At 35.9% G+C, this 26997-nt stretch overlaps 1 protein-coding gene across 2 annotated transcripts; it reads right to left on the reverse strand.

The window, feature by feature from the left end:
• Positions 1-684: 684 nt before the first annotated feature.
• Positions 685-12737, reverse strand: CYB-1 (cytochrome B561-1). Of its 2 annotated transcripts, XM_089815601.1 has the most exons (5): positions 12183-12675; positions 11924-12027; positions 1794-1842; positions 1367-1566; positions 685-1235 (listed from the first exon to the last, which is right to left on the reverse strand). In XM_089815601.1, exons 2-5 carry the CDS (start codon positions 12017-12019, stop codon positions 894-896), a joined length of 687 nt encoding a protein of 228 aa, XP_089671727.1. In that variant the 5' UTR covers positions 12020-12027; positions 12183-12675; the 3' UTR covers positions 685-893. The 2 variants fall into 2 exon arrangements, with proteins under 2 accessions (XP_089671727.1, XP_089671726.1); XM_089815600.1 differs by lacking the exon at positions 11924-12027 and having other exon boundaries at positions 12183-12737.
• Between the last annotated feature and the right edge of the window lie 14260 nt (positions 12738-26997).

A 26997-nucleotide genomic window follows, 5' to 3' on the forward strand; every position in this document is an offset into this window, starting at 1 on the left:
AATGAACTGGTGCAGTTGAAGACAAACAAAATTTCCCAAGGGTTGGCAGAACTAGAACACGCTTGACAATGTAGATTGCTGCAAACATAGAGGTCAACTAATAAATGAAATCAACATAGAAGCCTAAACCTATGCACAAAATATAAACCTAAAATAGTCTACACTGGCAAGAAGAATGAAAGCAGTAAACAAGCTGTTAACCTAGGCACAAAATATAAACCTAAAAATAGTTGAAATTGCTAAGAAGTCCAACTAAAGAATACGGGTATAATTGCTGAACGCATTATAAAATAATTCTTGGTAATATGATGAGCTAAGGTAAACAAACAAAGACCTCTTTTAACGGTTAATTATGCTATTGCTGGATGCTAAACCATTTCACGAATAGTAGAGACCTATTAATCCCAACCTTTACCCCATTGATACAGAAGGAGCTAATAAGGCTGAAGGGAGGTCTCATGAAGAGGGGACCTCATCCCCATCATACCAACAACATTTGAATGGTGTTTGAACCTTGGTGGCAAGAACAATGCCACATTTAAACTTTAAAATAAAAAGCTGTCTAAATTTGTGATCTATATCCTTTTTGCATTCCATGATGCATCATCAAGATTTATTTTAGTGCTGAACCATAATATATGATCTGAAATATTACAAGACATAATAATGATAGATCATGCGATATAATCCAAAATGTCAATTAATTACTTGCAGACAGTTCCCAAAAGTTCCTTTCAAAATATAGAGGTGTAAGAGCCCGTGCAAGCCATATATCTCAACTTCAAACCTATTGAACTGATTCATTTTTTAACTCACTGGAATATGGAAAAGTTACTAAGATTAGTAATGGTACCATATACAAGAAATATTTATCTATATTATTTCCTGATTGCCTAACTTGTGTGCCCAGGCAATCTATCCATTGTCCTCAACAAATCACCTTGCTTCAAGACATCATGCTTACCATTTGTTGGTGAAATTGTGGATAGAATTACACCGCCACTGAGCAGGGCCAGTACTAGTCCTAAACAATTTACCAATATAGCCTCTGATGAGTATCTAGCAATTGTATTACTTCCTTGCAGAAAAGTCAGCTTCTCTAAGAGCCCTGTTTCAGCAGTTGCCACAGCTAATCCATAAATGTAAAGCCCGAGAAATGCATGCCATGGCAACAACGTAGCTCTTGCATTTCTACTGCCACCTGGGTACCAAAATGTAGCAAAGCCAACTGTCCACTGCAAAAGATAATGCAGATATAAACAAACTTAGTAGGAAAACATATGGGACCATCACAAGCACAATATCAGTCATTCTGAATAGTTTTAAAATAAGTAGAAACTCACAAGCATTTGAAATGTTCACATACCTGTATAGCAAACAATACAACACAAACTACGCCAAGCCATGAATGCAAACTGTAAAAATTGTCAATTCCTTTATCAATATGAAATTTGTAAGCTGCCCAAATTCCTATAATGGCCATGACAAGTGCAACGGCTTGCAGAACAAGATGCACAGCCTTCTTATAACTTTTGGTTCCTGAAACTGTCTTGTATGCTAGTATGCCTGAATATAGAGACAACACGATAAATGTCAAGGTGGTGACTAAAGCTCTCCATCACTGCCCCCAACCTTAAACTGTTGAATCTCATTATGCAGAAACAAATTAACTGGCAAAGCAACATTTTTCTTCTGCATAAAAATGCTTCATAATCCAAATGCAAAAGTTCTCAATGTTGATTTTGGATTAAGCTATGGAAATGAAAGGATATAATAGAATGATCACAACCTACCTTCTCCACTAAGCAGTATGAATCCAATGAGCATCAGTGTTGGATGAACCTACAGAAAACAATGAATTTATCATCGCCTTGTTCAATTATGATAAGCATCAACCACAAAACAACATTCCACAATATATTGTGACCTTCGTTATCCTAAATCTATGGAGAAAGATTTTTCCAGAGAAAACAGTATGACAGCATTGATCACGATATAGTACGAATTCTAGAAAGATAAAACAAAATCAGAGTGTATCATCCTAACCTCTCTTGAGTTTGGCACATCCATAGTGAATCCCACATTTTACTGTTTGTTGGATAAGAATCTTACTGTTTAGCAAAGGCGTACTAGAAGCAACTAAATGGAGACTTCAAAATTTAAAGATCCACTTAGAGTTAGAGAAATAGATGACTAAAAGATTCCATGAGATCTACAAGATAACATGTGAATTGAAGCAAACAGAGCAATAAATCACCCTCTCCAATGGAGGTGACCCAGGCAGGATATAGAGCTACTCCAAAACAAGTAAAGACGCTAATAACCATCTAAACACCGATTGTATGAATGGGAGAAGTGAAAAAGAGCGTATGTTACCAACTATAAACATTGACACTGTCAGCTTTATTGTAATGCAAAAGCAATGACAACAATGCTTTCATTCAATACTAAAACAAAACAGATAAATAACAATAATTGAAAATAGAACCTCATAAGACAAGCATTTACCAAAATAGAAAGAGTAAGCTGCACAAAAATGATGTGTTGTGCCTACAAGTCCAAATGTTGGAGGCAAACTATTTCAGTGCTGATAGATAGAACTAATAGCCACAAGAAACAAGGCCCCTATTTAATCAGAAACTGAGATCCCACCCTTGCCCCATGATTTGTATAATGCATCAAGTTGGGGGTTTCTACCACACATATTAGATACTTATTACTGGTATCATTATTATTAGTCAACCATAGAACAATAACATGATAGGACAACAGTTCTAGTTTTGAGCTGGTAGAGATAAATTAGTATCGAACTCAACTTTCAGGAAGTTATGGACAGAATAGCTCACGTATTAGACTCAGTTTTCAAAAGGGTATAGACAGGATAGATCACGTATCCAGCGGAGGACTTCCACCACATATTAGAGACTTATCATTAGCATCATTATTAGTAGTCAACCATAGAACAATAAAAGTATACGACAATATTTCTAACTTTGACATAGTAGGCTTGTATAAACTAGTATCAGACTCAATTTTCAGGAGGTTATTGCAATGTTCCCGACGACACACCTGAAAGTAAGTACCTGAAGGAAAAAGTGCCCAAGGGAAACCACCCGAGGGAGACCACCCAAGGGGAAGTGCCTGAGGGAAACCACCCGAGGGAGCCACGCAGGAGGGAACCTGATGTGGTGCTGGAGAGAACCTGATGCCGTATCAAAGGGAACCTGAGGCTGTGTGAGGGGAACCTGAAGGAGACGGAAAGGGAGGTAAAGGTCACGGGGAAGGAAGATATTAATGTGAGATTCAACTAATTTAAGACAACTATGAATCACTTGATACCAGATATTCACTAGATACCAAATGTAAGCCACATACAGAGATTTAATAAACTGTAGACAATTCTCAATATTATATTGTAGACAAAGATGGCACTCGGACTTGCCAAATCCAAACAAGTAGTATAGAGAATGGAATAGGGTGAGGCTTGATACCCACTGAAACTGCAAGAGCCAAGTAGGGAAGATCTCTCACTTCCAAAATGGCAAACAACACAAAACTCCAACAAGAATTCACATACAATAAAATAATCCAAATCGCATGCCTTAAACAACCTACAAGCTAGCCTTATAAAGGGCTTCAAGGAAGCTTCCCGAAAGATTACAAAAATGCCAATAGGTCAACAAGTTATGAAAAAATAAAATAAAGAGTGAGTCCCTTTATTAATTAAATCAATTAATTAATACGTCCTTGTGATATTATTTGATTTTTATGACCACTTAATTAATTAAACTAATTAAATATTTTATTAAAAATTGGGGATATTACAAATCCTTGCCACCCAAAGATTGCTTGTCCTCAGGCAATTCGCTATCCAATCCACACCATCAATTCCTAGATCCCAAATCAAACGCACAAGTAGAGAATGTGAGTTGACATCAAACGTCTGTTGCAACACACAATCATCCAACTTCAGTTGCGCTGCTCTAATATTAACTTTGTTGTACTCTTCACTATGATGCCAATGACGACAATCAATGAAATCCTTTACATTGTCATGTTTAGAAATCTCTTTGGGTATGGACATAGGCACAAATGTTGATGCTGGCACAAACTTAATCACTGACACAACCAGAGTGACCCCTATTATATTCCTGACTGGCAAATGCCCTTTGGATAAATCCTGTAGAATATCCCCGATGGACAAAGCCTCAAGAAAGAGTAACTCAACGAAGGGAGCCTCAATCGTGAGTAGCTCATAGAATGGAGTCGCAACCATGAGCACCTCATTGAAGGTAGCCTCAATAGAGAGAGAGAGAGAGAGAGACTTGATGACGGTACAGTAGACAAGTCGTACAGTCAATTAGCCTCGACAAAGGGAGCCTCGGTGGAGAGTAGGTTAGTGAAGGGGTCCTCAGCCGTAAGTACCTTGGCAACAAGAGCGGCAAAGGGTGCCTCAATGAAGAGTATCTTAGTGAAGGGAACCTTGACAGAGAGTAACTCGGCAAAGGGAACCCCGACCATGAGTACCTCAGTAGAGAGAGGAGAGAGCCTCAATGGAGAGTACCTCAACGAAAGAAGGAACCTCAACGATAGACATAATTTCAGCTACGAATAGAGCTTCAGCGGCACACAAAACTTCGATGGTGAACCGAGCCTCGATAACAAACATTTCCTCAATAACGTACATGACGACGGAAGTAGCCACTCCGGTGGACATAGCGATAATAACAAACACACAATGGCAACAGAGATAACTATGACGACGATGAGCACAACTACAACTATAATGATGATGACAACAATGGACACAATGACGGTGACAGACACAACCTTGATAGCGACAACCACAAACATCATGATGATGATGGACATGACGACGGTGATGGACACAAACTCAGCGACAAACACAATGACAATGATAGACACAGATTCGGCAACAGACATTTTGACAGACATAACTACAGGGACAAACACAGACTCAACGACGGATAAAGACTTGGTGACTAACATGGTGATGGTGATGGACACAATGACTGTGACAGACACAGACTCGGTCATAGACACAACAACAAACACGCAACAGACACAATGATGGTGATAGACATGGATACATCAACGACAATGGACATAACTGTGGCGATGACGATGGACACAACAACAAACACAATAATGGTGACAGACACACAACCTTGGCGATGGACATGACGCAGAAGATGGACATAGCTTTGGTGACAGACACATCACCTTGACAACAAACAAAACCTTTGTGCCTGTGCCTTGAAGACGGGCACAACCAAAGGATAAACTCCATATTCAACCAATTGTGGTTTCTCTTGCAAGGAATCATCTATAGCATCTCCATGAATTTGAACAATTGCGCTAGAGCTTGCTCCTTTTGAGGATCACCAATAGGGACCAAATTTTCATCGAGTTGATCCACGAGTGTTGGTTTGATGAAATTAGTACAGGCATCTTCTTCACCATTTTTGTCATCTTTAAATTTCAGGTGCTTTCCACCTGTAGGCATATCAATAGATTCTTGAGAATCCACATGTGACTCTTCATTTTCCTCTTGTGCTTGCATGACTTCATCCTGTAGCCACTTATCAATCTCCGGCTTTAGACCATTGTTGAAGACTTTATTGCACTGAGATGACGGATATTTCATTCACAATTCTATATAATCCTTCAGAGATATGTCTCTCTCCCATCCACCAATCAGCCAATCTTGCTTGATTTTCTTCAATGTCTCAACCAATGCATCACTTGACACCATAATTTGAACTCAATACTTGATAGGCTAGCAAGATCACTAGCTCTGATACCACTATAATGTTCCCGACAACACCCCTGAGAGTAAGTACTTGATGGAAACCACTCGAAGGAGAAGTGCCTAAGGGAAACCACTTGAGGGATACCACTCGATGGAAAAAGCCCGAGGGAGCCGTGCAGAAGGTGGCCAAGGCCGCGCCAGAGGGAACCTAAGATCGTGTGTGAGGAATCTGAAGGAGACAGAAAGGGAGGCAAAGGCCACGAGGAAGGAAGATATTTATGTGAGATTCAACTAATTGAAGACAACTATTAATCACTTGATGCCAGATATTCACTAGATACTAAAAGTAAGCCACATATAGAGATGTAGTAAATTGTAGACAATTCTCAATATTACGTTGCAAACAAATATAGCACTCGGACTTGCCAGATCCAAACAAGTAGTATAGAGGACGGAATAGGGTGAGGATTGATACCCACCGAAACCACAAGAGCCAAGTAAGGAAGATCTCTCACTTCCGAAATGGCGAACATAGAACTCCAACAAGAATTTGCATACAATAAAATAATCCAAATCGCATGCCTTAAACAACCTACAAGCTAGACTTATAAAAGGATTACAAAAATGCCAATAGGCCGACAAGTTATGACATAATACAATAAAGAGTGGGCCCCTTTATTAATTAAATCAATTAGTTAAATAAGCCCTTGTGATATTATTTGATTTTTTGGACCACTTAATTAGCCTAATTAAATAATTTATTACAAATTGGGGATATTACAGTTATAGACAGAATAGCTCATGTATATAGATCATACTTGTTTAACTATAATGGTGGATTTCGATATACAACATCAGACTAACCAAACCCTCATTAAAAGAGAATATAATCTATTCAACTCACTCCTTTCCAACTTCCATGCAACTTTGATTAAAATGTATATCCATTGCCTACTAAACTAGCTGAAATCCATGTTTAATTGGACTGCTCTCAAAGGAAATAGAAACATGAGATCTCTCGAGCAAGTCAATTCCAATTTGCCAACTGACATTTGAATACCCTTAAAAGGCTGCCATTAAAACAAACCAATTAGCAAGAAAGAGAATCTCAACTGTTTATAGGCATATATTAATTCCTTGGCAAATTATGCCTAAAGCCACACTTAACATGGTTAGACTTATAAAAGCAATGCAATACAAAGCCAAACCATGACATACAATATTGCTGCATTGGCTCACTGTAAAAAATTAGTTTAAGCATGAAATTGCACCTTATTCTACCTTCAAAGGTTACAGAGAGAGGAATCAACTTTAAACTCAACTCAATGGGTGACAACATCACATAAGGCAAACTATAACAAAACAAAATAGAGTAGATAGAAACACTGCTATATAAACCTAACTAATAATAATGGGAAGCCTAACATTAGGAAGCATTTCAAATTATGTCCTCTTGCTAGAAGCTTCTGTGTTAAGCTGGAAACTCCCTTATTCCAATTTTGCAAGCTTCTCCAAGCCAAACTAGAACTCAAATGAGGAATTCTTTTCAGTCATAATATTTATATTGAGTAACAAGACCCAAATTGTAGGAATGAAATTTCCAGTCCGAGAAGATAAAAATATGAGCTTTTGGACTCAACTACATAAGTTTTTGGCATTAACACTTTAGATCACACTCAGCGATCCTTCATCAAGATGAGGAGTCGAATGGAATTGCAAACCTAGTTCCATAAATAGGTTGCAATGGCAGGAAAGTGAGGTTGTCATAACAACACTTTGGGAATCAAAAGCCTGCAATCTGCTTAGCAGGTTTTATCCTCATCCTCCCGAAAAACTTTGTTCTAAAACAGATTCCATCTCATCAAGGTTGTGAAAAGTTGAAATGACTTTTCTATAGCCCATTAAGATGAAAATAAGAACTTTCAGATTCAATTGTGTATATCAACATTTTGGATCACATGTGGTCATCCATCATCAAGATAAGGAGTGAAAATAAGTTGGATTGGGAACTTATCTCCATAGATAAATTGCAATGACAAGAAAGGGATCATTTCACTTCTCATCCTAATGATGGATTATCAAATGTGAACTGAAATTTAGAAGCCAAAAACTTAATTGAATCTAAAAGCTCTTATTGTTATCTTCAAGGCTTCTGGAAAAGTCATTCCTACAACAGACACCCTTTGAGAGGAAAATTTGTTTCAAGGAAAAATGCTTCTTGAGAAGCTAACTATAGAACTTACTGATCAGATTTGAAGACTTGGTCTTTTTAGAACATTGTTGTGATAGCCTAACTTTCTTGCCATTGCAACCTTTCTATAAAGCTAAGCTTGCAACCCATCATTGGTGAGCCAAAATGCCGATGCAAAAAAAAGTAGTCATATAAAGTTGAATCCAAAAGCTCTTGTTGTCATCTTCTGTCTTCATGGATTGCGGAAGATTCATTCCTACAATTGGTACCCTTCATGGGAGGGAAATTTGCTTCAAGCAAAGCTTCTCAAGAAGCAATGGAAGTGGATTGCAGACTTGGCCTTCTTCAGATGTTTTTGTGGCAGCCTCACTTTCCTGCCATTGCAGCCCATTTATGGTGCTGAGTCTGCAAACCAACTCACATTTCCCTCTTATCCTGATGATGGATCATTGAGTGTGATATGAAATGTCACTGTAATAAACTTACAAGTGGAATCCAAAATCTCATATTGTTAAGACCCAAATTGGCTGACCTGAACCTACCAAATCACCACCTCTTAAAAGGAGCAACGACTCAGCAGTGCTCAGGGTGCTAATTGTTTGTCATCTGAACACACTGTTCTTACTCCTATGCCTCTCATAATTCCTGTGACAAATTATAATGATGGCAAGAAATAACTTTTACTCTTTGTTATCCGATTGGTGAAATTACAGCTATAAGAGAATTAAAAATCATGTATATGGACAATTCCTCTGCTCCTTTCTCCCCCAGTTCACCTTGAAATGAACATTAAAACACATCAATGCTTCATTGTCAAAATCCTACATCTTTAGTCAAGCTCTCATCAAATTACAAATCAAATTTTCAGAAGAAGCCATACAAATGAAGCGGCAAATACAATTATTTACTAAGTTGCACGGGTACCTCCCCCCCCCCTCCGGACCACGTACCGGTTCGAACTGGTTCGTGGTTCTGGTCCGGTTCGACCTGGGTTCGTATTTGGAGGCCTGGTTCGATCTGAATCGAACCAGGGTTCGAACCCAAGAGAACCACATATAAAATTTCGGACCAGGGTTCGAACCCAGGAGAACCACATATAAATTTTCCACATTACAGCATGTTTTAATTTAATTTATGTTGATACATCTTGGGTCTGGGTTGATAGGCATTACAATGCCATAGTTTTTTAGTGTTGAGTAATCCCTAGCTGTAAAACACTTTCTATTTGAATCAAAATGCTACTAAATTTGAGACACTCACAAGAGAAGATGCTCAACATGTGGCAACCACCATGACCAATTTCGAGGAATTTCAGGGCCTATTTGAGTAGCAATATGAATTTTTCAAACACTAAACAATAAACAACGTTTTATTGGGAAATGTTGCCCTGCAGAAGAAAGTTATGGTCACATGAATATGGTCAGGTGGGGCAGCTACTTACCACATTGTCTATCACTGTTTGGCTGATTATTTCTCCTCTAGGTATATTAAAAATTGTATTAAAGAATATTGAATCTAGGACGTCAGACTGTGTTATCCAAAGGCCTCCATGAATGGTCTTTTTCCAGTTTACTGTTGTTGATCAGTGCTTGGGAGATTGTGCCCAAAGAGATTGAAGAATATTCAGCTAGTCAAAGGGATTTACCTTCTGCAAGCTAGATCTAATTAGTTTTTAACCACGTTCAATCGATTATGTTAATCATAATAAGAGTTTGGTAAATAAATTTATGAAAAGAAATTTTTTTATTAAAACTTACTATTGATCTGCATAAACTAATCAGATATAGTTATGAATTTTTTAAATGAAATGGAAGAGATCTAGTCGCTAGGGGTTCCAATGATCGCTGTGGTTTGCTACTATATTGTTTATGCTGTTTTAAAGTTTTTTGTTGTTCAAATGTGTTTATGCTACTATGCTACATTCTAATTCTAACTCATGCTTCGTATATATATATTTAAAAAAAAAAAATATTTTTTTACATGTTTTTGTACTAACGAACCCAAACGAACCCAAACCCCTTTTCAAAATTTTGTCGAACCAGCGAACCGGTTCTCGAACCCGAACCCGGAACCGAACCGCGAACCGGCAACTTAGATTATTTAGAAGCAAATATACACATCTGCTACTGGCCCTATAATTTCCGAGAGAGATGCCTTAAAAGTTGTCCCACCTTGGTTTTGTTTAAACTGTCACTTTACAGCAAGCATGAAACTTTGTCAATCTGATTATTTTTTAGCAAATAGGTCATTATGGTCAGCTTTGTAATCAGCTTCAAATAGCTGATATAAGTATGGTTGATTGAGTCCTTATTGGTACTTCAATGTTTTATATATCCAAATAGTTGTCATATACTTAAGGCCTTTTGAAACCTTGAGATATGAAGGATGTCTGGGCATCTGCAAATATGCAAGAGTCCACAGCTCTTACATTTTCATGCATCAAGAGTTGAAAGGTCATATCTCAAGAGACAATTATTCATTTTTTTAAATATGGAGAGGAATGTCTTGCATAAATATGACTTCAAATGATATTGTTTGTACTTGCCAAAACAATGTAGAGCATACCATAGTATGTGGGAACAGATACATCCTAGCAATTAGATAAGGAGAATCTCATATTTATTAGCAAAATGAAAAGATAAAGATGAACAAAACCGAGCACCTCAAGCTTGAGTGAGTCCACCAAATGACGTGCTAGGAGCACCTCGTCTGGATCTGATGCAGTGTATGAATGTGGGACTTGGATGAATGTGGGACTTGGCACAAATGGAGCCAGGTCTCGTGCAGCTCTGAGCATATAAAAATTCAGTATTAAGAAGACAGTGAGACTGACCTGGTGAGTGGCCTTGGGTCCTGTAAAACTGCCACATTTTGTAATAGGTTGGCAAACTGCAAGTAAGGATTTATGATTCATCCATAGGGTCTCACTGCCAGTGAGGACCGTAAATGTGATTTCATGGGTTGGGTCTTAAAGAATGCTTAAGCTTTCACATTGTTCCTTTAAGGGTTGAACCGTTGGGAAGAAGGAAACCATATGCTCATGAAACTAGAATAGCAGTAATGTAAAAAGTGCTACATTTTGAAATCGGCTGGTAAGCTGCACGGAAAGGTTTTAAGGTTCATCAACAGGGTTTCCCTGCCACTGAGGATCATTAACTTAGCTTTGATGGGTCAGGACTTAAAAAATGCAGAAGCTTTCATGTTGTCTCCTTAAGGGTTGAACCGTTGGGTGGATGGAAACCATTTATTCATGAAAGATTTGGAATAGCAGTAATATAGGGTGTGCAATAAGGAATAATTTAGTCCAGTTCTGTTTGAGCACGTGGGACTTGTCCTGATGGCTGATAAAATAGTCGAACGTAGATGGACTGACCATCTTCAGTTCAATAATGAGCTTGAACATTAGCTCCAACGCCAGGAGCTCAAAATTTGAACAATATCTACGTTTTTCTTTTCAAATGATGTTTCGCAGTGTCTTGCTTCAAGAATCTTCTGAAATCATCTATATAATAATTTAAGTCTGTCAATGTTTTGGGGTTCTGAAAGTTCTCCTTGTGGCCATGACCTCGAAACACAGGAGATCAAAGTTTGAACAACATGCAAGGTTTTTCCAAAGCGCTCTTTGCAATGTGTTGTTTCAAGGATCTTGTGAAATCACTTGCATAACATTTTAAGTTTGTCAAACAATTTGGCTTTTCCTGTAGGACCCATTACTTGAATTAAGCAATAAGTCTCGTTTAGATCTTGTAAGGGGCATCATACACCAAATAGAAAAACAAACCCCCCCCAGGGTGGCATATACCAAATTGGTGTCCCTGGCCTAGAATGACCAAAAACAGTGCATATTCCTTTCCTTTGGTACCTTCGAGCGACTGATTTGCTAAACCATAGTTGGCTTCATCATAAAGTAAAAAGCCAGGGCACATAACATGAACAATATCCAAAGGAAAAGAATCCACCTTGCTGATGGGCTTCCTCTGATCCCGATGGAGCAGCCAAATAACCACTAACAAAATATGAAGGGTAAATGTAAAGTAAACCCCTCTGACCCTCATTGTGCACCCTGTGAACCATATGAGGAGCCTCGGTCATCTGAGATGCCAAATTTGCAAGAGCCGAACCACACAAAGTACAAAGAGAAAATCCACAAAAAATCTAAGGTACACAGAAAACATATTTTCATAATCACAAAAGCAATGCAGAAGTTAGAAGACTTACATTAAAAATTAGATTCTTGTCCTCGGAGATCAAGGCCAGTCCTCCGCGGAAGTGCATCACCCAAATGAGCACCAGCAACGCCACAGTTATACCTCCAAATCTCACAAGCAACGTCAATGGAAATGATACGGCCGGTGTCGCCATTGTTGCGATATAATTTAGGCCACAAACATATGAGATTAGATCAGACTGAGAAGATTATTAGCGGATACAGCAAGAGTTTGGCTTAAAGAAACAAATCTTGTATTTGCTGACTTGGTGGCATCTCAAGAATGGAATTGCCAAATCTTATAGAAAATGATCTCCACTCATAATGCTGAGCGGGTCTTTACAGAGAAATTGGGAGAAGGAAGACGACCATGTGACAACAACCAATCGACCATCTGACAAAAGCCAATTTGCTTGTTTTGTATGATGATTTCTTCTCTTGTTAGAGATATACAAGAAGAGGAGCTGGGTCAAGGGGGTCCTCACACAAGACCTCAGTATGGATAGTTTGTACAAGGTACCGGCTATCCAGCAAAACTAAAACCAAGAGTGCCCTTGACAAGATATACTAGTTAGACGTTGCTATTTGTAAGATATACTAGTTAGACGTTGCTGTTTGTATAATGCCTTTCAACCTAATTAAATGCATTTTAGATGGTATATTGCAATTGCTTTCTATTTAAAAGAATTTAATGCATTTATTTTAATTATAAAGAATCGAAGTATCAAAATAATAGTAAAAGTTATCTATGTTTTTAAATGTATGTCTAAATACTTGAAAGAGCAAAAAAAAGAAAGAAGCAATTGTCAAAATCTAACCAAGATTCTACCAATAAGAACACTTATCAAAAGGGTCTTCGAGAACTATACCCTTAGAATGGTAGGGGCGCTTTTGTAAAGTGATTTCTTTTCTAGTTGAATTGAATAAATGTGAGGAGTGTGTGTGGATTAATGCAATGGGAGTTATTAGATATTTACTAGGGGACATGTTTATAGATCGTTTGTCAAGCGAGGGGAGTTAGCAAGCATTTATTGGGCAACATAGTGCAAAATAGTTTTATGGATTTTGATTGTGTACATACTTTTTTAAAGGTCTAGGGTTTCACAACAACTAGGTTGGACCAAGTCAGAGGGTTTATTAGACAAACGAGGGACACAATTAAACCAAACAAGAGGAAAAGTTCTTTAACTTCATGTTCAACACATTTGTTGGCTTAGACAGAAACAGGGTGTGCCAATAAAATAGTCCCTTGCCTCTTTTATTTATTCTCCTCATTTATCTTTGCATTTTAATAATGCAAAACATGAATAGATCAATACTTGTACAATTTGTTAAGCATCGAAAGGCTCAACCTTGATGAGACATAAATAAATTTAAAGTGATATTCATTGAATGAGTATGAAGAGGTCTCATTCTCAAATAGAAACATTTTTTTTCACCCATGTAGGGGAAGCACTAGGATTCAATTGGAATCTCCAAACCTAGATGATGAGGCCAATGTTAAACCTTTTATATCAAGAGGGTTGGAAACAATTTTATTGGGCCTTGAACACCTCAATCTTTTGCAATAGTAGAAGGTCTAACAAGGTCCTAGGAGTTTGCTATGGCATTTTTTCTCAAACAAACACGAAACATAGGTGAAAGACTAATACTAGTAAACATTAACCAATAGAAAGTATTCTAAGGCATTGGCACAAGGTTGAGGTATCTTAGGGAGAAAAACCCAAGCTACCATTTCTAATAGTTACACACGAAAGCTTACTCCAAGAATCAACATGAAACACAAGGCTATATGCAACAATCCAATAGGTGTAATTATTTAACTTCGTATATAAAACAACAACATGCCCAACTATGAGGCCTATCAGGTTGCAGCATTATATAGAATAAAAATTACTATTCAGAGTCCAAACTCACATCTTCTATCTTCTATCTATAAAGATCTAACTCTCAGTACTACATTCTTGTTGTTAGCCTCAACTGATATTGTAATTGATGATGTTATGAATGTATGTAAAAGAGTCATATCAATTGTTATATTGTCATTGATGTCAAAGTCTTAATTGGATGGACATTATGCTAACTTTAAAAAGTACCATATCATTTTATTGATGAAGAGGATTTGAGGAAAGTATGATGAAGTCAAAGTTAATATGTAAGGTATTCAATGGGTACTTGAATGAGATGGACAATGATTATGAAATATTGCTTTGATTGTTCTATTGTAATGTGTCGAAGATCACAAGATTATCTAGGTCACAAGGTTAGTGAAGGGAGACTGTATTTACCGAGTGCTTACAGTATTGCCTAAACAATTGCAAAGAGGAATGAAGAACATAGTGTTGCCCAAGCAAGTCAGTATTACTTGAGTTATATGTTGCCCAAGTAAATGTAATCTAAGACTGACTTTTAATAGAAATTTGGGAAGTTTGGCTATTGCAAGAGTCAAAGTTTGTTGCAAGATCAACGATGGAGAAAAATCAAGAAGGATTTGACAAAGGAACTTGAAGAAGGATAAGTATGGACACAATGTTCTATGTGAAGTTATATTTTCTATGTGTCTAAATTTGTTGTATAAAGGAATTCAAGTGTAAACCTAAGATCTATGATTTCGATTAAGAGAAAAAAGATGGAAGGATCCGGAAGCATTGAGAAATCTATTTAAGGAGGACAACAAAGGAGTTTGTGGAAGACAGAATCAACCGAGTGAATAAAAGACAAAGAAAAAGAAAGATCTAAGATTTGATCATGCAAAGGTAGTTGTTGTATTTAATAGATCACTTTACATTGTTTACAGTTTAACCATTGTAGAAAAAAATCTTGGAAGTATTGAGTGGACCTAGCAATTCTATGAAATCCTATATGGTAACATTGATTAGTGGTGTTTGTAAGTCCTTTAAATCAGGCCACTCTTTTTGGTCCTAGATAGGGAGTGACAAGGTCTAGATGATCTTTTGGTGAAATCCTCTAACAATATCACTTTAACAAAGGTAGTCTCCTAATAGATACAACTTCAGAAGAATGAAATTTTTGGGTTGTTGTTCCCAGGTGGTTTTTCTGTTAATAGAGTTCCCACATTTAATATTTGTGTCAAAATTGTGTGAATGTGATTTGTGTTGCAAGTTGATATACATGTTTTTTACAATTTATTGCAACTTGGTAATAACTGAGTTATCACTAGGTAATAGTTGGAAATTTATTGACAATCGGTAATGGAAGGAACGATTTGATAACAATTTGGAAAGAAGTTGATGTATGAGATAAGTTTTATGTTGGGTATATCATATTGAGTGATTGGTTGTATTAAATTTGTTGTTTTGATGGTGATGAAATATTTGAAGGGACTATGAGTTAACTAGACATTATTGATTCACCCCCACCACACACCCCCCCCAAGTCAGCTAGTCAAACATTTAATTACATTATAGGTCCATTCTTGGAAGATTAAAGAAAAACCCAAGAAATGAACAACATAAGATCGCACACACTAAAGGATAGGTCCACACAAGAGTTAAGAGTTAGCTGCCAACTGTTCAAGATGCTACCTCATTATAGGAAACTACGCCAATAGAAACAACATGCCTTACTGGATGAAAACTGTAGGAAATAGAGACTCCAAAGAATGACACAAAACTCAAATTATGAAACATCAGAATGCGTGCACTTAGGACAAGGATCTAGGATAGTTCATCGACATGATGTGAACTCCACACAACCTAAAATCAAAAGCAACAATGATTTCTTCCTAAACAATAGAATGGCATAGAAAGAGAAATATCTTTTGTTGACACATGATTTCTTGTTAACCCAAGATGTTCTTGCATCAGACACTTGGGGTAAGAAGAGGATTGATTCCCAAATCAAGAGTCAAGAGTGTTCTGACTTGAATCATAAAGATCTAGTACATTCTATGATATCCATGAACTATCTTCAATTGGCTTTCCTTTCCACTGAACAAGGTATTCCATATAATCCTTTCCTCTGGTGCTTCTTCTTATTCTAGTGTTCAAGATTTGTTCAATGCCCTCCTCCTTCTTCCTTGGATAATTTGGATATCACTTAACTCACTTTCTAGCTCATGGTACTCAAAGATATCAGAAATGTTGAATATGGATGAAATGTCTAGATCTTCTGGCAACTCAACTTCAAAAGAATTTTCACTATCACACTTTCTCAGAATTTTATAAGGCCTAAACTTCTTCATCTTCAATTTTTTGTATGTCCCAGAAATCTATTTTTCTTCAAATGAACCATTACATGATCACCTTCATTGAAAGGTTTTTGTCTTCTCCTATGATCAACTCACTATTCATATTCCTGATTATTGTCCTGCAAAGTATCTCTTACATCATCATGCAAATCCTTTATGAAACTCACAAAGTCTTTAACATCAACACTACTATTTTCTCCCTTACTCAAATTTCTTAGTTCTATAGTTCCTCTAGGGTGCAATCCATTTATGATCTCAAAAGGTATCTTCTTAGTACTTCTATTCAAAAACTCGTTGTACATGAATTCAACTTGTGTCAAGACCAAGTCCCAATTTATAGGCTTACTTCCAACCAAGCATCTCAACAAATTACCCAAACTTCTATTTACAACTTCAGTTTTCCCATTAGTTTGAGGATGAAATGGAGAACTAAAATTAAGCTCAGTACTCAATTTCTTCCAAAGTTTCTTTCAAAAGTATCTAGTGAACTAGTATCTCTATTTGAAACAATAGTCTTTGGCAATCCATGCAACCTCACTATCTCTTTGAAAAATAGTTTTGATAAATGCATTGCATCATATGTTTTCTTGTAAGGTATGAAATGTCTCATTTTAGAAAAAAAATTACCACCACAAAGATAGAATCAAAGCCTCTTTGTTTTTTAGGCAATTCAAGTACAAAATCCATGCTTACATCTTCCCAAGGTCTATTAGGAATAGACAAAGGAAAATACAATCCCAGATTCTGACTAGTTCCTTTAGCTACTTGACAAACTCCACAACCTCTCACAAATTTTTGAACATCCTTATACATCTAAGGCCAATAATATCTTTCAACAATCAACTTTAATGTCTTATCAATTCCAAAACGTCTAACAAGTCCACCACCATGCTTCTCTTTAATGATGTTACTTCTCATAGATCCTTTAAGTATGCAAAGTTGAATTCCTTTGAACAACATGTCATCTTGAATGAAATAGTCAAACCACTTATCCTATTCAGCTATCAAATGACACTTACAAGCTTTCCAAGGTTTTGCAAAATCAAGGTTAGTTTCATACAAAGCCTTCAAATCATCAAAACCAAGCACTTCAACCTTCATTTCTATTACAAAAATCCTTCTACTCAAAGCATCAACAACTTTGTTTGATTACCCACTCCAATGTTTCAACACAAAGGTGAAATTCTACAAATATTCTACCCACTTCATATGTCTCTAATTTAGTTTTTCCAATTAATTACAAGGCTTTATGATCTGGAAACAAGATGAATTCCTTAGGCATCAAATAATTTCTCCACTTCTTCAAAGCCTGACAATATTTATAATTCATGTTCATAAACTGAGTATTTCTTGTTAGCATCATTCAATTTCTCACTACAGAAAGCTATAGATCTTCCTTCTTGACTCAAAATAGCTCCAATTGCATTCCCACTGCCATCACAGTCTACTTGAAAAACTTTAGTGAAATCAGGCAAAGAAAATGTAGGTAACTCTATAACCTTTTGTTTCAATGTTTCAAAACTCTTATTTCTCCTTATGTCCACTTAAAATCCTTTTTATCTCCTATCATAGTCTCTATCATAGCATTACATATGGAACTAAAATTTTTGATAATTTTTTAGTTAAAACTTGCCAACCCATGAAATGATCTAACTTCTCCAATAATCTCAGGTGTAGGTCATTCCAATATAGCTTTTACCTTCTTAGGATCCATCTTCAAATCTTCAGCTAAAATCATGAAGCCAAGATATACTAGCTCCTCTTTCATAATATAATATTTCTTCAAGTTAATTAGTAACTTTTCCTCTTTCAACCTCTACAACACTTGTATAATATGCTCAAGATGTTCCTCTTTAGTCTTACTAAAAATCAATATGTCATCAAGGTAAATAATCGCAAATTTTCCCAAGAATTTCTTCAAAAATTTGTTCATTAATCTCATGAAAGTGTTAGGTGCATTAGTCAAACCAAAAGGCATAACCAACCATTCATACAAGTCTTCACTAGTCTTACAAGAAAATTTCCATTCATCTCCTTCTCTGATTCTGATACGATGATAGCCACTTTTCAAATCAATTTTGGTAATGTATCTAGCTCCACTCAAACAATCCATGATGTCATCAATCTTAGGCAAAGAAGACCTATATTTTATTGTAATCTTGTTTATAGTTGGAATCGGCACACATTCTCCATTCTCCATTTTTTTTAGGGGCCAATACAATAGGTACTACACAAGGACTCAAACTTTACTACACAAGGACTCAAACTTTCTCTGATCAAACCTCTCTCAAGCAATTCTTGCACTTGTCTATTTAATTCAACATTCTCTGCAGGGGTTAGTCTATGCAGTGCTTTATTTGGTAAGTTAGCTCTAGGGATCAAATCCATATAGTGAATAATACTTCTCATAGGAGGAAATCCATCAGGTACATCCTTAGAAATGACATCTTAAAATCCATCTAACAAGGATTTTATCCCATGTGCATGTTCAAGTTTATATTGTTTTTCAATCTTTCTAGGAATCAAGGCAAGGCATATATTTTGTTCCTTCATATCTTTAAAAAATTAATTTTCATCCACCAAAAAACCTCTTACTATAATACAACATTTCTCATCAAGTTTCTCAATCAAAGTTAACAAAATATGCTTCTTTCCATTTGTCTAAATGGTATACTGATTCAATCTACCATCATGTAATGCTTGTCTATCATATTGCTAGGGTCTAGCCAACAAAATGTAACAATAATCCATAGGCATAATATCACACAAGACTTCATCATAGTAATTCCCAATTTTAAATTTACAAGGCATTGTCCACTTACTAGCAATTTATGTTCATCTTGAATCTAAGAAACTGCAACTTCAACTTGTTTAGTAGTTCCTCAAAAGCCAGATTGTCTGAACCACCATTATCAATTATCACTTTGCAACATCTTCCATCAATTTTACATCTAGTTTTGAACATACTTCCCCTCAAAATATGTCCTTCATTAGATTTTTGATTCCACAAGACCCTTCTTATCATTACATTCTCACCATTCTCATGTTCATTAGGTGTTTAAGTAACTTTTTTACAAGACAAAACATTTCTACCACTTCCTTCAACCTTTTACCATAATTAGTACATTTAAAATCTCTATGTCCTTCTTCACCATAGTTATAACAAGCACCTTTAAACCAAGACCTTTTATCCCTTTTACCATTATTACTATTCTTAGAGTAACCAACATAGCTACCTCTAGTCTAGTTACCTCTGTTACCAGCATTGTTATCTTTCCAACCAGTTTTTCCTTTCTCTTGCACTTTAGATCTACTATTTTTTCCATAGGTTTTGCCTTTATTTCTTTGAAATTTACCACCTCTCCCTCTCTGTCTTTGATCATGTTTCTATTTCAATATTTCTTCAGCCTTCAAAGCATACTAATATGCTTCTTCCACACTATCCATCTTAACATAGTTGTGTATGCATGAAAACCTAACTTGTTGGGAGCATGCGTAAACAAGCAAACGTTAGTTGTACATGTGCATATCAAGGTTTCAAAACAAAAAAAATACAGCTAAACATTAGACTTGAGTTTTAAAACTATACAACTAAAAAGAAAAAGCCCCCACGCAACCTCAAAATGGCTCAACAAGGGCGCTCATAAGAGGCCTTGTTGGTGTGCTTTAAATTAGAGGGATGTGGATGTGCTCTCCCAAACACAACTATTGAATCCCAGTGTAATGCAAATACAAAATGGAGTATGTGAATATAGACCAAATGAGCATAGAATAGCTTCAAGAAATGGATATGAGTGAGCCAATCTCAAAGGATTCTAGGATGTGAAATGGAAATGCAATGAAGAAAACTAGCAATAGTAATCTATCATGAAATGCAAACATAAATGCAAGAAATCTAACATCTACCATAGGGTTAGTAGCAAATATGAAAATTACTAAGAAATTTCTAACTCTATACTAGCATGATAACAATGCAAATGAAGGAGATGAAAATTGCTTGAGACAAGAGCTCTAGTTATAGGTTTGAGAGAGGCCTTGGGGAGGTGGCATCTATGTGGCATCCACATAGGTGCCATAAGGGAGACACATGGACTAAGGGGACAAGCCATGCAAAGGTCAACACAAGCCTTTTTAGTGAAAGTGATGGCTTAGGGTCTGCTCACACATGTGTGAGAAACCTTGGAGAAAGGAAAGGGGGACAAATGTGTAAGAGATGTGAATAAAATAATGAAATGAAAGCTTTATTGGATTTTGAGTTATGTAAACACTTAGGAGCTAACAAGTATTTAGAAAGGTGTTTAGAATAATTAAGTAGGATTTACTAATGGGTAGGCTTAGAAGGATGAGAGTGATGGGTGTAGACTAGGTTTTAGGATGGGTTAGGATTAAATTAAATAAGATTTAACTTAATCATAGGATTAAAGAATCTAATAGAGTGGGGGAAATTAAACAAATTAGAATTTATTCAAAAGGGGATTTACAGAGCACTATGCATTAAATGAATTTAATACATTAGAGGGTGAGTATTTAGATTAAATTTAAATACATTAGGTAAATGAACCTATTTAATTAAATAAGTAGAGGAACATGATAAATATAATTAAATAATTAATAATTAATTATAGTGTCAAGGGAGATATTAAATCAATTAATATAGTGTTTAGGACAATTTTAAGTGTCTACAAGCTGATCTCATCTTGAATAGATATTTGCAAAGCATTACAATATCTGGCCACTTTCTCAACTTCATCATCTACATGTCCAAATCTGATATCCAACTTTTAGAATTCCTGAGTATATTCCTTCATAGTCATGTCCGTTTGTCTTAAATTTTGCATTTTTCTCAACAATTTGACTTGGTAATCTACAAAGAGAAAATTCTTCTTCATCTTTCCAACCATTTTCTTCCATTTCTTGACCTTTTCTTTTCCTTGCTTTCATCTTTTAGTTTGCAAATGATCCCACCAAAGTGAAGCATGACCCTTCAACTTGTGATTGCTATCTTGACCTTTTTGTTATCAAAAGTACCTTCATACTCAAAGTACTTATCCATCTTAGAGATCTAATCCAATAAAACATTAGTCTCAAGTCTTCCATCATAGAAAGAAACTTCAACATTAGGTCTAGCATTCACCCTAGACAAAACTCCCAAAAGCCTTTCTTTATCTTTTTCAACCTCTAGTTCAAGATTAGGATTAGGTCTTTCTTCTTCATTATCACTAACATCTTCTAGATGTACACCTCTTCTCTATGCTATTTCAATATCTTCAAGTCTCACTGAAATCTACCTCAACATGTCCATAATAGCATTATCAGTTTTTCCTCTGTCATGAACCATTTTGACAAACAACTCCTACAAGATTGAAACCTTCTACAAGCTATAAGCCAAATTTTAGATCTTCCATGCTATAACCAATCCAATAAGGTTCCCCACTATCCAATCCTTAAGAAATAAATCTACTTTGATACCACCTGATGTAAGGTTGAGGTATCTCAGGGAGAAAACCCCAAGCTAGCCTTGCTAAGAGTTACACACATAAGCTTACTTTAGTATTCAACAAGAAACACAAGGCTATATGCATCAATTCAATAGGTGTAATCATTTAACTTCACATGTAAAATAATAACATGCCCGATTGTGAAGCCTTCTAGGTTGTGACCTTATATAGAATAAAATTTATAATTTAGAGTCCAAGCTCGTATCTTCTGTCTTATATCTGTAAAGATCTAACTCTCAGAACTACCTTCCTATATCTAACCATGCTTCTTATATAGCCAACTAAGTTACAAGTTAGCTAGTCAAGTATTAAATTACATTATAGGTCTAGTCTTGGAAGATTAAACCAAAACCCAAGAAAAGGATAAAATAAGATCACACACACTTAAGGATAGGTCCACATGAGAGTTAGGAGTCGACTCCTGAATAGGAGAAAAATGGAGCTTTAATAATGCATTTAACATTTTGACTTATTCATTTGTATTTAGAGTTGAAATTGAATAAGTAATGTAAATCTTGAAATGCTTGAAATTAGATAAGATAAGACACATACCTCATGATGGAATTAATTTGGAAATACCTATTTTCTGATGCCTATGCATAGTTTCAAGGAATTCTACAACCTGCTCCAAACTGGAAATGTCGAGACAGAGAAAATCCAAAAAACTTTTGTCCTTCTAAGGGTAGGTCAAACTTGACCTAAATAGTGGGGCACAATCTTACCGCAAGGAAAAATATTAGCCCTCACTAAAGGTTATTCCTAACCCCAAAAAGTCAAACTTGACCTGGATTGCTCCTATAGAAATTCTATTCGCAGATCCTGAAAGTTTGATGAAAAGGGTATCCAAATATGCGCTTCAATTCGTTATCATGTACCTGCATCTACAAGAAAAAAGGGTTTTGTTGTTTGGATGAAGGTTTACCTTGGTCAAACCTCAGTTTGGAATCAACCTTAACAATCAAATTGAAATAGAGAATGCTAGCAAGTAGTAGAAGTAAATCTAAGAACAAAGCTATGATATTCAATAGATATGCACTTGTATTTGAAATGTAAACAAGTATGTTGATATGAAAGCTTGAACATAACATTAGCAAATGTAAATCAAAACCTACATGACTATATGCTTGGAATCCACCTTGAGGGAAGAATGAATAGATCTTGAAGATGAACAAAGGATCTTGAAGGAAAATCACACCACCATGATGGATAGATCTAGGGTTTTGAATGATGAATTTTGAATGCTTGAACCAAATCCCTTCAAAGGCTTGAATGCTTGAATCCTTGATCTTCAATAGAGAACTTGAATGGAGACAATGTTTGGATACTTACTTGAAAATTCTTGATGGAGTGCTTGCTTGATCTTGGAAATAATGGATCATGCAATATCATAATGTCTCTTAGAGAAACTGAGAGGAGTCTTTCTTATATAGTGATTTAGGGCACAAAGTTCCAGAGAGGCTGACATTGAAGAATTAAATCTTGTTTAATCTTAACCCTTAGAAATGGACCTAGATTAAATGCAATTTAAGAGTTCATCATTTCAAAGACCAAAATAGCCGACCCAGAAGCAGGAAAACAATTCTTTTTGAAACCCAATATTTGGAAATCATGGAACCTTAAAATTTGGACCTTGGGTTAGGGTCAAGATCGACTCTAACCTAGGTTAGGGTCAAGGTCATCCATGACCAAAGTCAAGGTCGAGGGTGACCTTCACTCTGAGGTCACACTTTAGATACTTAAAACTATCCTAAACACTATATTAATTGATTTAATATCTCCCTTGACACTATAATTAATTAATTATATTTTTTCATGTTCCTCTAATTAGGTTCACTTCCCTAATGTATTTAAATTTAATTTGGATACTTCCCCTTAATATGTTAAATTTATTTAATGCACAGTGCTCCATAAATCCCCTTTAAATAAATTCCAATTTATTTAATTTCCCTCCACTTTATAAAATTCTATAATCCTATGATTAAATTAAATCCTATTTAATTTTATCCTAATCCCACATAAAACCTAGCCTACCACCCATCACTCTCATCCTTCTAAGCCTACCCACTAGTTAATCCCACTTTATTATCCTAAATATCCTTTTAAACACCTTTTAGCCCCTAAGTGGTTACTCACACATTTGTGAGCAACTCAAAGCGCAAGAAGCCCCCCTTTCATTAATTCCTCCAAAAAACCTCTTACAATCTTACACACTTGTCCCCCTTTCCTTTCTCCAAGGTTGCTCACACGTGTGAGCACACCTTGAGCCATCTTACTCACAAAAAAGGCTTATGTTGACCTTTGCATGGATTGTCCCTTTAGCCCATGTGTCTCCCTTGTGGCACCTATGTGGATGCCACATAGATGGCACCTCCTCAAAGCCTCTCTCAAGCCTATAAATATAGCCCTTTTCTCAAGCATTCATCATCTCCTCCATTGCATTGTTATCATGCTAGTTTAAGTTTAGAGCTTTTAGAAATGTTCATGCTTAGAGATAACCTTTGGTAGTTGTTTGCATTATTTCAATTCCTAGTTCTAGTATAGTTTCATGGTTAGCTTTCTTCATTGCATCTCATTTTCACACTCACATCCTTGGAATCCTTTTGAGGTTGGCTTATTCACAGCCATTTCTTAAAGGTATTCCACATACATTTTAGTATAGATTCATATTTACATTCTTGCATTCATTTGATCGGTTTGAAGGGATTCATACATAGTTGTGTTTGAGGAGATCACATCCAAATCCCTCATCATTGAGCACACCAACAAGGCCTCTTGTGGGTGCCCTTGTTGAGCTATTCTGAGGTTACATGAGGAATCTTATCTTTTAGTTACATTAAGTTTTAAAACTCAAGTAGAATTAGTTATGTTTTGATTTACTTCAATCTTTAATATACATGTACAACCAATGTTTACTTGTTTATGCATGCTCCCGATAGGTTAGGTTTTCATGTATACACACACATTCTAGGATCTTAGTCCAGAATGCTAGAAAAATGCAGAAAGAAAGTGGAAAAGGGGCTATAAACAGGGGAGAAAAGTAGAACAAGGGGGAAACAACCATATCCATGCAAAGACCTAATCAAGGCACTTGACATGACTCTAGACCACTTACTCAAAGAGCTAAATGCTCTTAACATGGAAGTGCTTCCATTTTAAGATGATTCATTTAAGACCCCACTTCAGTAGGAGTATGGATTCAAGTCAAACTCTTGGTAAAGGAGAAGAAAGAAGAGATCTAGGTGGATTCACAATGAGATAAAATAACACTTAGCTAAGGACACAAGCCCCCAGGCTAAGGATTCAACTCAACATACACACACAAGGGTGTAAAAACAAAGAAAAACAAAAGCAAAGCTAAAAGATACAAAAGGAGGGGTTAATACTAAACAAACCCAAATCAACTAGCAAAATAAACCTTGCTAAGAAATATTTCTCATACTAATATCATATTTGGAAAGTTTTTATAAAAGTATAAATGATCACATAAGAAAGACAAGAGCAAGACTATAAATAACATAGCTTCATGATCTAGTACTACTAGCATGAAATCGAAAAGAGAGAAAAAAGAAAGTGATTACCTCACCTAGTAAGATGCCCACCTTACCATGAATCACCAAGGTAGGGAGAGCCAAACATGTGGCCAATCTTGATAGTTCACCCATAAATTGTGCCTAAAATTGTAATACATCTTTTGATGACTTCTAGAATACCCATAGATCCACCTTCTTGTATCACTATGAATATAAAATGTGTGTCTCCTTAGGATTTAGCAACTTATGTGCATTACCTTCAGAAGATTTAGCATATTGGAAATGCGTGCCTCTTTAGGATTTAGCAACTTATGTGTGTTACCTTCTGAGATTTAACATGTTGAAAATTTGAAAAATGCATGTCTCTTCAGGATTTAGCAACTTATGTGCATTACCTTCTGAGATTTAGCATGTAATTTGAAAAAATATAGTACAAGGGAGACCCTATGTATGACCCCTCCTTATCGTGTATGTCTACTAGACAAGATAAGGAAGAGAAAGATGATACCTACTTCACAACATAAGGAGATATTATGTTAACAATAATGTATACCATATTCTTAACAAGGGATATTGACCCCTACATCCAAGAGTATAGATAATCGTGAAAAGGATATGTCACTTATAGAAAAAGGATCCTTAAAGAGAAAGAGATCTTATCAACAAGACTCTCAACATATAGGAGTGCTTTGGATAAAATATCATCTTTCAAAGAAAAACAGAAAAAGACTTGAGATTAAATCAACAAGCCTTCTATAATCAAGAAGAAGTGGAATCTTGGACAAAAGGAATCAAACTCTAACCCTAAATCAAGGGCAGGAGTTTATAAAGAACACAATTTGCAAGATAAAGAAGAGGTAATGAGCTAGGACAACAACCTCTCATAGAAAAGGATATCCATAGTCAAAACATTTGTCATTATAATGAAATAATGTTGCAAGATAAACACATGCCACCAAGCTAAGGAAAGAAGATCCCTAGACAAAGAGAAAGAAGGAATAACCTTGCCCCCCAAGGATGAAAACAAGGGATACCTTTCCAAAAAAAATGTTTTTAGAAAAGATATCTAGAAAAAGAAAAGTATTGATGATTATTAACATAATACAAAACCATAGGGAGATAGGATAGAAACAATATTGATTAAGCTCAAGACACAATATATGCTAAAAGCCTAATGGATCCTAAGAGACTAGATGTAATACCTCTTGTCCCCTAGTGAAGAGACAAGAGTAGAAAAGATCTATTTTATAGAAGAATGAGGAGTAATATTATGAAGAAATCTCAAAGGGGAACTTTCTTTTCTCTTGCTTTTAATATTATTATGGATTAGATAAGAATGAGAAGGTAATTTAAAGAATTCTTGCACATCTGCATCATAAACCATAGTTTGAGCCTCATCATAAGTGTGGGAAGAACTAGGAATAATAGATGGAGAATTGGGAATATGAATATTAGGAATTAGATTAGGATGATAGGATTAGGATTAGGTGTATTATGGACTAGATTAAGAAGGATACAATTAGGAAGAGTGTATGAAGCAATAAGAATTGAAGACATAATTGGAGGAACACTTGGAATCATAGTTGGA

The sequence above is a fragment of the Cupressus sempervirens genome, chromosome 2, assembly GCF_028749045.1.
Source record: "Cupressus sempervirens isolate cs-2001-9-10 chromosome 2, ASM2874904v1, whole genome shotgun sequence".
In the NCBI taxonomy this organism is placed as follows: domain Eukaryota; kingdom Viridiplantae; phylum Streptophyta; class Pinopsida; order Cupressales; family Cupressaceae; genus Cupressus; species Cupressus sempervirens.